The sequence below is a fragment of the Phycodurus eques genome, chromosome 23 (genome assembly GCF_024500275.1).
Source record: "Phycodurus eques isolate BA_2022a chromosome 23, UOR_Pequ_1.1, whole genome shotgun sequence".
Classification (NCBI taxonomy): Eukaryota; Metazoa; Chordata; class Actinopteri; order Syngnathiformes; family Syngnathidae; genus Phycodurus; species Phycodurus eques.
Genome location: NC_084547.1, coordinates 1319025 through 1335017, shown reverse-complemented (window position 1 = coordinate 1335017; position 15993 = coordinate 1319025). Strand labels below are relative to the sequence as shown.

The 15993-nt window shown below is 41.7% G+C and overlaps 1 protein-coding gene across 1 annotated transcript in view; it reads right to left on the bottom strand.

Moving 5' to 3' along the window:
- The window catches only part of LOC133397726 (phospholipid-transporting ATPase ABCA1-like), a 67437-nt gene that overhangs the window by 36319 nt on the left and 15125 nt on the right, over positions 1-15993 (bottom strand). The window contains exons 14-20 of the mRNA XM_061668966.1: positions 9155-9377; positions 6568-6789; positions 4001-4205; positions 3323-3439; positions 2497-2668; positions 2259-2390; positions 838-977 (exon numbers count right to left, since the gene is read on the bottom strand). Of these exons, the coding sequence (XP_061524950.1) occupies positions 838-977; positions 2259-2390; positions 2497-2668; positions 3323-3439; positions 4001-4205; positions 6568-6789; positions 9155-9377 (1211 nt within the window). The remainder of the gene's footprint in view (positions 1-837; positions 978-2258; positions 2391-2496; positions 2669-3322; positions 3440-4000; positions 4206-6567; positions 6790-9154; positions 9378-15993) is intronic.

Here is a 15993-nt window from a genome sequence, read left to right as displayed (position 1 = left end):
GAAATTACCTTTTTTTCCAAAAGTTCTTATTCCCATACGATTATGAACACATACTATTTCAGATTTTGAATTTTATCCTGTATAAATTTGACCAAATGTGACTTTATTCCAATAAAAATATGACTGGATGCAATCTCTCTCTCTCTCTCTCTCTCTCTCTCTCTCTCTCTCTCTCTCTCTCTCTCTCTCTCTCTCTCTCTCTCTCTCTCTCTCTCTCTCTCTCTCTCTCTCTCTATATATATATATATATAAAACTTTATTCACGGAAAGTGACAAGAAATATTACGGCTTTACCTTATAATTGTACAATTTCATCCTATATTTATATCATATTTTGACTTTCAGGAATTATTTTTATTTTATTTATTTATTTATTTTTTATTCACGTGATGTGACAAAAAATATTGAAACTTCACCATAAACAATTTCCTCCTATATTTATAGAATATTTTGACTTTAAGTAATTTATAAATTTAATGTATTATTTTGTTGATTTTTTTTATTCACGTAAAGTGACAAATATTACAACTAACTTATAATTATTATATTTATACAATATTTTGACTTTAAAGGAATTTTTTGGCTTTGATATATGAAATATTTGGATGTTAATGTTTCATTTTTCTGTCCTATTATAGCTTTACTTTGGGAAAAATTTATTTAATTCCTCATGATATTACAGCTTGTTCCAATTTTTTTTTCTGGATTTTAACCAACTACTTTACTTAACTTTAATATATGGACTTTATTTCCATTATATATCAGCTTTATTCATGTCAAACGACATATCGTCCTATCACGAGTACAAGAGCCCTGCTGTTTTGGTTAGCAACCCACCTGACAGGTTCTTGGCTAGGTCTTGTCGCTTGTGCGGCAGGTCGACATCCTGGATCATCTGCTCCGTCTCTGCCTTCACCTCGGCACGACTGAGTCCCTTCAGACGGCCGTAGAAGTAGATGTGCTCCTCCACCGTCAGCCTGGGAACGCAAAATAGCAAAACACAATGCAAAATGTCGTCGAAAATATGATGAAAATAAAGCCGTACTACAATATGACGAGAAAACGCGCAATTTGTCCAGGGGGAAATCATAATATTGCGCGAAAAGGTGTCATTTCCCCAGAATACAAGTGCAATGTTGTGCCAATAATGCTGTCAAAATATTGTGTTAAGTCAAAATATGATGAGAACAAAGTTGGAACATGACGAGGAAAAAGATGTGAAAAATATTTTGTAAATTAAGTCCAATAATGACATGAATAAAGACAAAATATTATTTAAATAATGTTGAAATATGATGAGAATAAAGTTGTACACATTTGAGGAAAAAACACATTGCCATTTCCCCAGACTAATAATAATATTATTAGTCGTAATATTACAGAAAGAAGTTTAAATACCTTGTAGATAATGTCAACTATATATATATATATATATATAAATACATAAGGTTAAAATGTAATGACAATAAAGTTTTAAGATTACAAGGGGGACAATTTGTAATTTACCCAGAGTAATTGCAATATTACAGAAAAAAACCATTCAGTATTCTAAATTTACAATATTAAATAAATAAAGTCAAAATATGGTGAGTCTAAAGCTGTAATATTAAAAGGGGGTGGGGGTGTAATTTTCACAGAATAAGTTCTAATATCATGGGAAAAAAATTATACTGAAAAGTTTTCAGTTTATAAGAAGACATGTTGAATGTTCCATAAATAACGTCAACATGTTTGGAGAAAGAAAGAAATGTTTTAAAAAGTATCATTTCAAATCAAACTATTCTGGGAACAAAGTTGCAAAATTATGAAGGAAATAAAAGTTAACTTTTCAGGACTAACGTCGGTATATTATAGAAAATTGTAAAAAAAAAAAATGTAAATAGAAATTACAAAAAACAATAAAATAAAGTCCAAATATTATGACAACAATATGGTAATTAGGTAGTTATGAGGGAAACAAAAAGCAATTTTTTTCAAGAAAATCTTGAAAATATTATGTCAATAATAATATGATCAGAATAAAGTTGTACTATCACGGGTGAAACCCCACAGTAAGGTCGCAATGTTACAAGAGTGAAGTCGTAATATTCAAAATACATTCAAAATATGAGGTCAAAATATTACAATAAATTCACAATCAAAAAGTTGTAATTTTACGAGAAGAAAAAGGGTGAAGTTACGGGAGTAATGTGCTAATATTAGGTTAATTGAAGTCCAAACATAATCTGAATAAATATTGAATATTGAATAAATATTACTCATTGAAGAGGACGTTGTGCTGGGGGCACATGCCCAGGTGCCTCCGGGCGCCGTCCACGTCCGTGCGGATGTCGTACCCGTTGATGAGGGCGGTGCCCGACGTGGGCGGGAACAGGCCCGTCAGAATTGACCTGCGCGGGAGGACGTGGTTGATATTCTCGCCGGTGCGCTAAAAAAACAAACAAACAAACAAACAAACAAACAAAAAAACACCGAGAAAACAAAGAAACGACTTGCATGGTAGTGGTTTTCCCGGCTCCGTTGTGGCCCAGGAAGGAGCTGATGTGGTTCTCGTAGAAGTCCACGCTCAGCCCGTCCACAGCCGGCTTGTTTCCAGTCTTGTAGATTTTGACCAGGTTTCGCACCGACACCCCGGCTCTCAGACGGGGGTCGGCTTTCTCCACATATTCTTTAGAAGAGAATGACGTGGATGGTTCAAATAATTTGTCAATAATAAAAGTATTATTTGAAGGAGGTGGTAATATTACTAAATTGATTACATTTGTCATTTGTAATTTATGTGAAACAGTTTTTCCAGAATTACGCCAAATGTAAAATATGACCTCAAAACTAAAATCTAAAATATTGTGCGAATAAAAAGTCAAAATACTACAATAAAGCGCCGACGTTATGAAGAAAAATATTTAGTAAAATCATAATCTTACATGAATAAAGTCACTAAAATGTCACAATTTTTACCACAAAGAAAGTCCATGAATTAATTAACGTAAAAACATGATATAAATAAAGTCCAAATATTATGCGGAAATGTAACCGTGCGAAAAACCTCATCAACCTCATCACTCAAAATATGGGGTAAATAAAGTCAAAATATCAGAAGAAGAGTCGTAGTATTATGAGAGGAAAGTCGAAATAATGGGAGGAAAAGTTGTCAAAAGTTGACGCTTGACAAAGTCGGGGCCCAAAATAGACCTGAATGTTAATCGGAACAAAAGCGCGATCGTCACCTGACGTGACAACGAAAGCGCTAATGTTCGTCACCTGCACATCTTACACTTCAAACAACAGCGTGCGTACGTGCGTGCGTGCGGTTACACGTTACCGTTGTGCGTGCCGCCGCCGTCGTCCTTTCGCAAATGGTCGCCAGGCACGCAGGTGCTCCCGCGCCAGTAAGACGCCGTGAACGGGAAGTGCCACGGCCTGGGGATCCCATACTGGCCTGAGAACAAGCGCCCGACACAAGTTGCAACATTTTTAATCATGCGATTACAGTAACAATAAAAAGGCAATTTAGTTGACAGAATATGATATTTAAAAGAAGAAAAAGCAATAATATGCAGTAGTGGTGTCAAGCTATAGCCTGGGGGCCATTTGCGGGTCATACTCCATTTTTGTGTGGCGCACATTTACTCAATATGGGCCATAACTTTGCATAGCACGGCGTGGTGTCCAACCTACCACACAGGGGCAATTTGCGGCCCTTCATATGCGTGCCACTACCTCAACGGGGCCAGGGTGCGAGGGCCCGATTATAGCTGCTTGCAGCTCGAGTTAATATTATTATTGTAGTGGTTGGTAATGTTGTTGTTCCTATTATCTATCAGCTTTTTTAAATAAAAACAAAAATACAATAACATTCCTACAAGTGTTAAAAAGAATCATATTTTATGTATATATAATGACATTAAAATAACGTACTGGACGTTTTTGTGCTGGTATGTAACGGCGTATCTAATGTTGTGGCTGCACCGTGTGCAATATTTCATTTGAAGTCATCTACCTGGGAAGATGTTTTCGATGTACCAAGTGAGCGTCCAATAGAGGCCGGCGTCGAACAGCATCATGGCGATGGACACGACGAAGGTGTAGCGCTCGCCCTCGTCGGGACTCCGGCCAATGTTGGACCACTGGATGCCGACGCCTTGCTCCTCGTACTTGGAGAAGCTCTCGCACCCAAAGCCGAATGCCACGCAGGACAATAAACTCTGAGGGGGAACAGGAAGCGGGCGCTTGCGTGACTGTTTACAGGCGCCAACGCGCGCAGGTACACGGCTTGTTTGATGCTGCGTTGCATTCGGGAACACCCATAAAAAAAAATGCTTTTTGCATACACATTCAAAACAAACCATAAATCCTACACGGAGTGGAAATTGCGAGCGACGCGTTTGCCCGTGAAACATTAGCCGCCGCCGCCTATCGCTCTGCATCATCGCGTTGCTTGCCAGCTGCCGCCTCACGCCTCATTTGCTCGCAGCATTTGTGCCCTGGAAGAAGCATTTCCTGCGGCTTCCGGAGCAAACCGTCACCGATTCTGACTGCGCTTGGGCGGGCGGATTCAATGGCTTGTCACTGGGGTTGTTGTACCTCTAACTCTTGTATATTTTGGCTGTTGGTAAGGAACAAACCCAACAGAAGGGTTAAGCAGTACAATGTACAGAAGGGAAAAAAAAAGAGCTGATGGTCTATTGTCGCATTTTTACCTAGGAAGAAGCATTTCACGAAAATAAAGTTGTAGAAAATAGCCAGAGTGACCTAGGAAGTAAACGAAAACCTAGCAGGACGGATTATTCTCAAAACATTCTAAGTTTGTAGTAGGAAGCAATCAGTTTTGTCTTTAGAAAGTGAGGATTTCACTTTCAGGGGGGGGAAAAAAAAAAGCAACCCGAGGTGTTTTGAATAATTGGTTATAACTTTCCATATGAAATTGCAAGGGAGATACATAGCAGGTATTCTTGGACATAAAAGGATTGTTCCCTTTTTTTCCCGTAGGAAAAAGAACAAAAGCAAATATGCCTGGAGCTCTCATTGGGCACACAGCCGCCATCTGGTCGTTGGAATTCAGGTGAAAGAATTCCACTCCGATTAAAGACTTCATTATCAGAGACAATGTTGGGGGAGAGCATGTTTCCCTTGACACAGTGTAATATCATCCACACTCGAGGAGAGAGGAAAAACCTCCGGCCTGATAAAGCATGGGGATGATCTGGATAGCGGCGCGGTCAGGGAAACATTGCTTATGCTAATTAGCAGGCTAAAAGGCTATCCGTCTTGGAGAAGCAGGGGAGAAAATCAAATCTCAGCACTTTCGGGTGGGCGGAGGGTGGGTGGTTTATAATGTGTTATGTATAATGTGAGCTGTAGTTTTCGCTAAAGGCTAATAGTGGGGAAGTCAACCTCTCTTTGCCTCTCCCTGCCATGAACTGCGTTTAAAAGGTAATCAAGACAGAATAATGATTGAATGGAGGTGTGGGAACCAAAAACCCTAACCCATTTGAACAGCGTTTCAACACAAACACAAATCCTAACCCTGACCACTAACCCTAACCTCTAAATGTAACATTTAACCCTAACATATAAGCCTAAACCCAAAAACCTAAGCCTAAGATACAACCGGAAATCCTAACCTCAAACCTTCACATTTAACCTGTAACCCAAAACTCTGACTAGTTCTGCCAGACTAAACCCTAAGACCAATCATAACTATAACCCAAACAATAACCTCGAACCCCAGCATTTGGGCGACTCTCGCTCTGTTGTTAGAACGGGTTGTCCAGTGACCCACGGGTCGGCGGTTCGAATCCTGGCTTCAACTGTTGAAGTGTCCTTGGGCAAGACACTGAACCCCAAGTTGCTCTTAGTGGGCCTGACAGCATTATGCATTGCAGCAGGCGGCCATTGGTGTATGAATGGGTGAATGTCTAACCATTTACCAACATCCAAACGTTATCTTACCAAAACCCTAACCCTAACCTGACCAATCATGTTTTCCAATTTGGAAACAGCCGAAGAAATGAGTCTGTCCGTTAAAATGCTTATCTTAATGATCGGGGACTTACAAAACGTCATGTGAATTGATTTAGACTAGAAAGTCGTAGCTAGCCCACTACAGATGACTACAGATGAAAGCCACGTCAGATGCCAATAAAAAATATTACTGGCTGTCACCATTGATTGCTGCTATTCATTTTGACTTATGAGAAAAATGGCCATCCAAGTTGTTGAAACTGGCAGGGAATGAAACACGGCCGCGCTGACAATCTCTCTCTGGCGACAGTAAGGATTGGGAAAGTCATGCGTCTTTGCCTGCGGAAAGGACAGCTTGAGGACGAATGATTGTGGCACTGTCATAAAGGTCACAAAAGAAAAGCTGAAAGTTGATCAATGGTTCATCTTACAGGTCGGGCACCACAGCTCTCGCCGTGTGTGTGCGCATTGCCTTCAGTAACTTTCAGGGTTTTACCCGAGTGACACGCAACCCTTAAAGGTATGACAATTTTGCTATTTCAGTGTCAAACATATTTTTAGGAGGAAATCCATTAGGAACAAGCGGAAATCCTCTAGTCTTACCACGGCGACTTTGGCTCCGAAACCTATGACGTCCCTCCAGGCGTAGCAAAGGCCGTGCGGCAGGTAGAGGACAAAGTAGATGAGGCCACCGCACGCCGCCGCCAGGTTGGCCTTGGAGAAGAAGACGCTGATAAAGAAGCACTGGGTGACGGTGGCCAGGCAGAACACCAGCAGGAAGACAAAGATGACTGAGGGGTCGCTGTACTGCAGCACTTTGCCATACTGGGGTACAAAGAAAGAGTTGCGAGTTGACAGCAGAGGAAGAAGACCTGATCAAAATGTACGGCGAACATGAGGGATCATCTGGCAAATCAAAACGACATTTTGGATTTGGGATTTTTAAAGCTGGTTCAGAGGAGGACCCCAGCGCCTGACTTTTGAGATTTTCAACTGCATTATTACGAAGAATGATTAAAACCGATGGGATGATTGACATTTTTCAAACAATCATGGTCAAAAAGGGGAATTCAATGGCCAGGAATGATTGAAACTGAAAAAGTTGGATTAAGAAGGCATGATTCAAACTTGCACAGATTGTCTTAGCACAATCACGGCTGGAAACCCCAGGGGACAAGAGACTAAACCACTATGTACAAATGATTTGTTTTTCTTTTACCCTGTTCTAGAGTGACTCCCCCAAATGAGGCGCTGGGTCCTCCTGGAATCATTTCCAAATCAATGGGATCACCTTGAGTATCAGCGCAAGGAGCAGCGAGCTGAAGGCCAACGGCAGCGTACTGGACACAGCCCAGCTCAGCCAATAGATGGAGCTTCTCAGGCCCATGATCCTGACCGTCTCCTTAAGCCTGGCTTCCTTCTCGGCGACAATACTCTTAACGACCATGGCCACTGAGTAGATCCATGCCAGCGTCATGTATAATGGCAGCGACCGCGCCAGAGCCTGCAGGAACCTGAAGGGGCCACACCAAGACCAGACAAACACCTCGTTTACACACCACTTGTCAGACTGGATGTTGACTTTCCAGTATCACGGTCCCAATCCTATCCTCCTCGATCAGGACGCAGAGTTGTCTTTCACGTCGTTCCACATTCCACGCCTTCCAGGTTTAGAAAACTGACCAAAGCCTCGTTGAGGATACAGACACAGGGAGCCCACTTGTGATTCTACATGACACTGAACAAGTTACAAGTTTAACTTTCTTGCACGTTTCGGTTTGACCCACAGACTTCCAGAAAAGGTGCGTTCTTTCCATTCCGTTACAATTCTCTTGCCCAATCAAAGTTTGAGTCTATGGAGATCCAACCAACAGTTGGATGTGGACCACGTTTTGATACCCTTCTATAAGGAAATCGTTATTTTAGTACCCAGCAATACAGTTCAGTCCAGCTCACGCATGTAAGGGTTTAGACATCCATGACCAACGACCAGTTATTAAAATGGAGGTTAAAAAGTGCGTCATCTGCATAACATTTTTGTGTTCTTTCTGTCCTGTTGGCACACATAAATGACGAACTTCTGACTTTTTGTCACAACACATCAAAAAGACCCTTTCACGGCTTCTTAACACACAGATCGATGACACTCACGCCTCTACACAACAGTACAAAACAATCAATCAGCAAAAGCACAGGTCGAGATTATGGGTCACTTAAAGCATAAAAAAGTGACTTGCAGTATCAATCCAACCTAAGCTTTTCGATGCCCGATGGAAGGGCAGTTTAGTACCTTGGGAAATTTATGACGACAGACGCGACGAACAGATCTGAACCGGATGACATCGTTTGCTTGAAAAAGCACTTGAAAAATACGACAAGACCGGTTGTTGTCCCACCTAATCCAGATGCATCCTTATGATAATTACTGCTTGATTCGCCATTATTCTAAATGCACTGAACACTTGGCTAACTGGATTTATTGTTATTAATGTTTACACATTGCCGGGGGCTTGCAAAGACATTAGTGTAGGTTGACGGGGGGAATTGCATTGCACCCAGCTTTTCAAACACCCGTTTTTATTGACTACCCACATTTCACAGTTATGCCGCAAAATAATTGATTAAGGCGATGTGAACTAGCTATCATTTGTAAATCATTAACAATGCCTCCTGCATCACAAGGATGTGCTCGCTTGCAGTGGAACATAACGCCGCTGTTGCCGCAAACGTTTTGTGTGTCCTTTGTTTTTATTACGAAAAAAGTGCAGACACCAAGGGCGCTGTTGCTGTACTAAGACCACACAGTGAAATAGCAGCGAGCGACCCGCTGGCCTTCAGATAATCAACTTTAATTGCAATCACGGACACATGCGGTGCCAAATATCCATGACTCTAATTGCATAACAGGAAGCCTGTTTGAAAGCAAAGGTGATGCAACTGCGGGAAATAACAAACGCCGCTGCTGTGATCTTAATTAGAATAAATTGCACTTTGGTTTGGAAGGGAGAAATAAATCATTGGGGGGAAAAAAAAGTAATCATGGGCAATTATTTGATCCCACTGGCCAGTGATTGGTGATTAGAAAGGGTACCAAAAGACAAGGTATGACCCGACAGACCCAATAGAGGGCGTCGGGTGATTTGGAATCTGATCTGATCCCGTGTCATTTGTGTGCCTCGTTCCCACTGACCTTGACCATGACACTAAGTAGGGCGCACGGAATGGCGAGCAGAACCATGTTCTCGGTGAACCTGGCCAGCCAAAGGGCGCTGTCGCGCACGCCCACCGCGCGCAGAACCTCCTTGAGCCGCAGCTCCTTCTCCAGAACAAGGCCTTTGATGGTCATGCACGTGGTGTACGTGAAGGCCAGGACCAGGAACATGGGGAGGATTCCTCCGATGCCTCGGACGAAGCTGAAAAATATTTTTAGGATGTGCATCGACAAACGAGGAAGTGTCACGTGGTTCCCCGGAACGCAACCCCGCGAAGGAACCACATGTCAGAGCCTACTGGAAGGCTAACCGCTGTCAAAGACACGGTCCACGCATAATGTAACATTAGACTCCACACTTGGATACAATTCGTTGTCAACGCTGTTTGTGTTCCTCAGCAGTAACTGCTGTTTTGGTTAGCAAGGGAGTTCAAATGGGATCAGGAGTGAACGGATTGTTGGTGTGTGAACAAGGGATAAGTACAGTTACCGCCTGCTTTTCATCAAACTTTGCTGTCACGCTCCATCCACACAAAAACAACAATTCTGAAACATCCGGATCATCTTTATGTGTATTTAAACACACTAGGAATTTGTCTTTGGTAGATGGAATCAGTCTAGTACTATAGCAAAAAGGACAATATAACAAAATGAACATTTAGGACATACACAAAGGTACAAAATGCAGAGTCATTGGTACCAAAGTGTACGGTTATGCAGTAATGGTGATCAAATTGAACTGACAGAGCCAGTGACAGAGCGACAACGATGAATACAATAATAATGGCACTACAGAGAGGTGCACAACGGCCACGTGTCACTATGAGATTACCAGGCAACTGTTTAAGAAGTTCATGGCAAGGGGAAAGAAGCCATTGCAACAATTGCTGATTTTGAGTGTGCATTGTTTCATAACACCAAGGAGAAGGAAAGGGTACTTGGAAGTTAGGTAAGGTAAAGGTACTGAAACTAGCAATGTGACAAGTGGCCATATGTCATATTTCTGGAATTTTCTAAAACATACCGAATGACCACTTGAAACAAAACAAATAAATTCCAGGGAAAAAAAACGATTGATTACTAAAATACATGACCTATTCTACTGCCGACACTGCTCTTCTCACAAATAATGTTCCATTTGTCCTATTTTAAGTGGAGTTTTTAAGCGACAGCATTTGAAACGTCACGGCAATTTTGCCACTTCAACTTGGAGAACCCCTCGGAATTTCGATTTGGGCTTGTACCACTTTACTGGTGGATATTTTTATTTGAAACTTGTTAGCCAATTGGAGAAGGGTCGAGGCAATATGTTGAGAAATAATGAATTTATACTGTTTTACTCTTTCTATGGGTGATATCACAAACAAAACATTACCCAAAAAGGCCATACTTTGTGACATAAAAACGACATTTCTCCAGAACCCGACACTACTACTACTCCAATCCATCAAGCCTCCAGATTACTACTCTCTGGTTCCAAATACATGCATAAATAACTGCTTCTCTATTTTGCGAATGGTGTCACCTGATACTCAAGGTTATTCTATCCCCATTAGACGCAAAGAAGAAGAAGCAGACATTTCTCTGCAGACGGGCGTGTCGCTGTTATTAACAATGGAGACTTAGGCAGACTGATCGAACCTTCATGAACTCAATCAACGCTTTTTGCGAGTTAGCTCATGTTAGCCAGCTGCGGTGAGTGACTCAATGCTGTTGCAACACAATAAGGCCGTTCATAATGCCACCAAAATGCCATGTGAATATCCTGGCAATATAACAAACTGCTCACTCCTCTTTATTAGACAGTGACTGAGACGTCAAAGCTATTCCGATAAATGTGATTTAGTTTAGTACCCAGATAAAACGCTGTCATCTGATCACTACGAGAGCTATAACAAATTAAATTAGTATTTCCACGGCGGTGTAAATCCTGTTTGGGCCTGAGCACCAGGTAGTGCAAAGGCCCTCTTAAAATCTGTGTGTAAAACTGACCAAATTCTGCAAATATATGTATTTTAAACAAAACAAAAAAAACCTCACTCGGTAGCAACCACACGCACACACACACATATATACGTCCCTGCTAAAGCTACTGCCCCCGTGACCCGAACTCAGATAAGCGGTAGAAAATGGATGGATGGATGGATATATATAGTCTCAGGGACCCACGCCTTTTGGGAGTCGGGACCGCGTCAAGACCAAGGTAACAAGGTAGTTGTTGTTTAAGCAAGTGCTTCTCCTTATCATCACATTAATGAAGTTGAAGCATAGCAGATCCGTGGAGGTCTAGACCGGTCTCGACAGAAAATCCAGAGTCCAGCCAGTCCGAGACAGAGACATGACCGAGAGTTTTGGGAGTCGAGTCCGTGACAAGACCAAGACATATGGTCTCGAGACTAAAACGGCTCTCGAGTGTTATAACATTAATAACTACGCCATCGAATGTGGGTGGATCAATGGCGTTAAAAGTGGGGTGCGAAGGTCTGCTGATTATCTTTGAAGTTTGTGATTCTGTCCAGCACACTAGACTAGACCTTGTTAATACCAGAACGGATGATGCTAATGTTGAAAAAGTTTGGAAAGCCCCACACTATACTTTTATTTTTTTTTTTTGCATCACTTTCCTTGACAGAGAGTCTTTGGAGGGATTCGACTTTAAGCAGTTACCATATCACATATGCAAAATGGGCCTTGTGGAGCCTGGAAAGTTGAATCCTCAGTGAAGCAAACGCCGTTTCTAAAGACGAGGCGGGAGAAGCAGCGTGAAAGCAAATTCCGGGAACGTCTCCAGAACAGCTGACGGACTTACGATTGCGTTAACTCCTTTGGAGGCGACTCCTCCCTGGGATCAGCCATGCGCGGCGCGTCCGACACCAACAACCTTGACACCAGATGCTGTTGAATTATACATGGGTAGATCGATCAAAGGTGCTTAAGTAATAGAACTCTGGCGGGTCGGAGTTGCCCGGCTCCCGTTACAATGGAAGCCTGACCTAAATTTAGGGACGCTGAGAAATTGGTTGCTGTGTAAATTGAAAACTAAATGTAGCGCAATTTCTCAACGGGTTTCGATTAAAAAGCAAACACCGGATGACCTAATAAATTCAATTAATTTAGATCTGGCTCGGCAAATAAATTCAAAATGTAAACATGAATGCACATCTTACACGCCGATAAGCAGTATTCCCCCCCCCGCCCGGATTTAATCACCAAATGAAAAAAAATAAATAAAACAATCTAATACAGCGACCCCGGCATGTAGTGGAGAGCCTTACTCAGAAGTGAGAATGTTAAAGGCCTATTGATGGAGATCACAGCCTCTGGATCCGAACAAGAGATGCCTGTGATTCGCGAGCGTGAGGTGGCGCGGGGGTCACAGATAAAGGATGTGTTTATGTGCTATCAGGCCCCGTGGGGGTCAACATTTATCCTGTGGCATCATCGCAGGGCCGGCTGAATGGGAAGACAGCGGGAGCTAATGCACTTTGGTTATCTCCAGTGCAAAATGGCACCATTGGGGGGGGGGGGGGGGGGGGGGTCACCTCTAGTTTAAACCGTAAACAGACCACAAACTATGATCTTAAAAGTGTGAATTCTCATTTCAAACTTTACTGCGCAATTGATTCAGAAAAAAATGCACCGGCAAAAACATGCATTTGCGAGGAAGACACGCCATAACTTTTGCTAAACTCCTCCCCAACATACAAAGATCTTCATACAGCCGAGATATACCACATAAAATACTTTTACCTTGTCAACACTTACTACTTTCCTATTAGACAGGGCTTTGGCACCATCACGCGGGAAGAAAGAGCACAAAAACCATGAATACTGTGCATGAGTTGAAGTACTGCATAATTATTTATTTAATGTAAATTTTAATCATTTTTCTAGATGTATCTGCAGTGTTATGTTATGTCATATGTTAACATTAAATATACACTTTAGGAATAAAATCTCGTCAAACCAAAATGCCAGACTTCCTGTGTCTTGTGAAGCATGGGTCCTTGAGCCTTTTTTGTGATTCTACTCTTGGAAGACATGCCTGCAATATTTTGCATAGTTAAATTAAAAAATAAATAAATACAAAAATGCTCTGACCTTGTGGAGCCGAGTTATTAACGTTTCGCATCATATAGAAAACTTTAAAGCCATGCTTAGCTGACAGGCAATAATGAAAACTCAAATTCCTCGCAATCTGACTTGCATTTTGTTTTGGTGCAAATTTAGCAGCAATCAAGACCAATATCAAATTCTAGTTCGCTTTTGAAGCACACCTGGAAATGGACAGTGTGTTTATCACTGATACTGGACTATTTGTGTTGCTCTTATTCCACGGATACGCCAGCCCATGTCGCCATGAGTTGCATTTTCGGGTGGAAATTATCCCATCTAAAACAATTCAAACAGTTTAAACAGTTCGATGACAGCCTATAGGTCTTCCTATCCGTTTGACTGGAGACCGTGCGGTTAAAATAATTACCACTACGGTCATTTCCATTCTTTCTGTTTCAGCGCATCTTCCTTTGTCTGATTCCTCTTTCAATTATACATGAATGAAATGGCAATTTTCAAGGGTTAATAATTTATCGGCTTGCCCGCATGGCGGCACGGGCGAGGGAGTAAATGGTGGTGGGACTGAGGGTATTGCAGTGCTTTATGGCTTCCATTTATCTTCTGTAATTATTAATCGTTCCTCTCGGGAAGCTGGAAGGCGGCGAGCGAGGGGGCCGGCGACTGTCCGATTTGCGAACGTTATGAATGTAAAAACCCGCAATCCAAATGCAATGCAAATCACAATTCCGCTGAAGTGAATATGTGCGATTAGGTTCATCATCAATTTTGCCAATCTGTGGGGTAAACGCGGTCCAAGTTGGGGAGCAATGGATAAAACTATCTTGGACAAGTATTGACAAAAAGTTCCCTTCGAGATGGACGAAATGACCCTGAAACAAATGCTTTAAATCAAAACGGCAGACATGCCGACCAAAATTCATGTTGCCGAGTTAAACTGGTTTTGGGGGAACAATTTTAAGACTCAACAAATGTATTTACTTAGTTTATTTAGTCATCAAACTTCAACCACCACGTTCCACCCACACTCAAAGACGAAAACTCACGTTTCGCAATTTAGTGTTGTCCATCTGTTTAATGTACGAGGTCCACTTTTGGTAGCAATCGGATTAAATTTCAAGCACAGCTCGCTTTTGTTGGATAACTGGAAACAAAACGTATTGTTGAATTATTTAACCTTTAGATATCCAGGTAAGGCAACGGACTCTCAATTGCAATGACAAACGTGCAGCAGACAGCAAGGAAAAAGGAAAATGAAAGCAAATCGAAATACAGTAAATACTGTCAACAACAAACTGCACAGTGTGCTAACAATACATTATATTACGTCATAGCACATGGTCAACAAATGGTTCTAAAAACAGGTGCAGTATCTCTGACTAACTTTTAAACATTGATACAGGGATTAATGAGGTGAGGTGAGTTTTAATATTTGTTGCAGAGTATTCCTGTCGGTTGGGGCATAAAACTGAAAGGAAGATCGACCAAAAGTACTGCAGACTTTGGGAACGAAGACCTTGACAAAGGGAACGGAAAGCGCGGCTGGTGGTATGCATGGTGAGCAGAGAGCAAAGACAGGGTGGGCTCCTGCCAATGAGTGTTTATGGGTAAACCTGGACCAGCGAATTAGTAAATGGCCGTTTCAAACCAAGACGGCATACTTCCTTTGTCTTTTCACGCATGCGTTTATTTTTTTTTGTGTGACCTTTTCTAGTTAAATGTATAATTATAAATGAGTCATCATAAATTCCAAAATACTGTATATCCCACAAAAGAGGGGCATTATTATTAAACAGCCAAACAAAGTCATCATTTTCGTCCTCTCTACCCAAACATCCCCTAAAGATTGCTTTATTGAAAACTCTCTGCAATGTAAAGCACATAATACTCTGAAATTAGATCCCTAATCTCTGAAAATGGCATTCCCAGCAGAGCTCAATATTTTGTGTTCTGCAGAGAGGCGGGGATACGGTGTTGTTAAATCTCCCCAGTAATTATCTCCGGGCTTTTTGCTTTATTAACGGAGATCCTGATGCTGTGAGGATGGGAGTCGTAAGATTTCTCCCAGTGATATGGCGCTTACATGTTGAAACAGGATAAGAGCACGCTGTGTTATGTACACCTACCATCTTGGCATGATAGGGACCTGCATAAATAATTCAGCATCCATCAGCTATTAAGGAATTTCCTGTGGTTTGTCTAAGATCGATAGTTTGGGCTGACTGCATTCCTGGTCTCTTGCAAGCCTGATTAAATGCATTTTTTTTTCAATTTTATTTTTTGGTTTGTTTTGTTAAATTGAAGACTCGCGTGGATGGCGGCTATTCAGTTGGACAAACGTGAGTAGTTCCGGAAGTTTTCGTCAAGGGACGCCTGGCAGCCTGTGTGTCAGGATTTTCAAATGTCAGGAAAGAAAGTGACGAGAAACCGCGATGCTCATTCGAACGCGCCTGCTCACTAAAACAGAAATGTAAACAGCCGCACAGTTCAATTAAAGTGTGAAGATGCCTTTTCAACAAGTAACCTGTGTATCATGTGGACATGTGGCAGAGCGCATTGGAACTCTGTTGCTAACCAAAACAGCAGCAGGTCAAACCATGCCATGTGTTCCATGTGTCAAAAACACCAAATGCCCAACAACACTGCATATCATGTGTCAAAACTACAATGTGACACATGATACTATGTGTACCGCGCGTCAAAAAATATAGTCGTGCAAACGATACCGTGTCAAACAATAATAT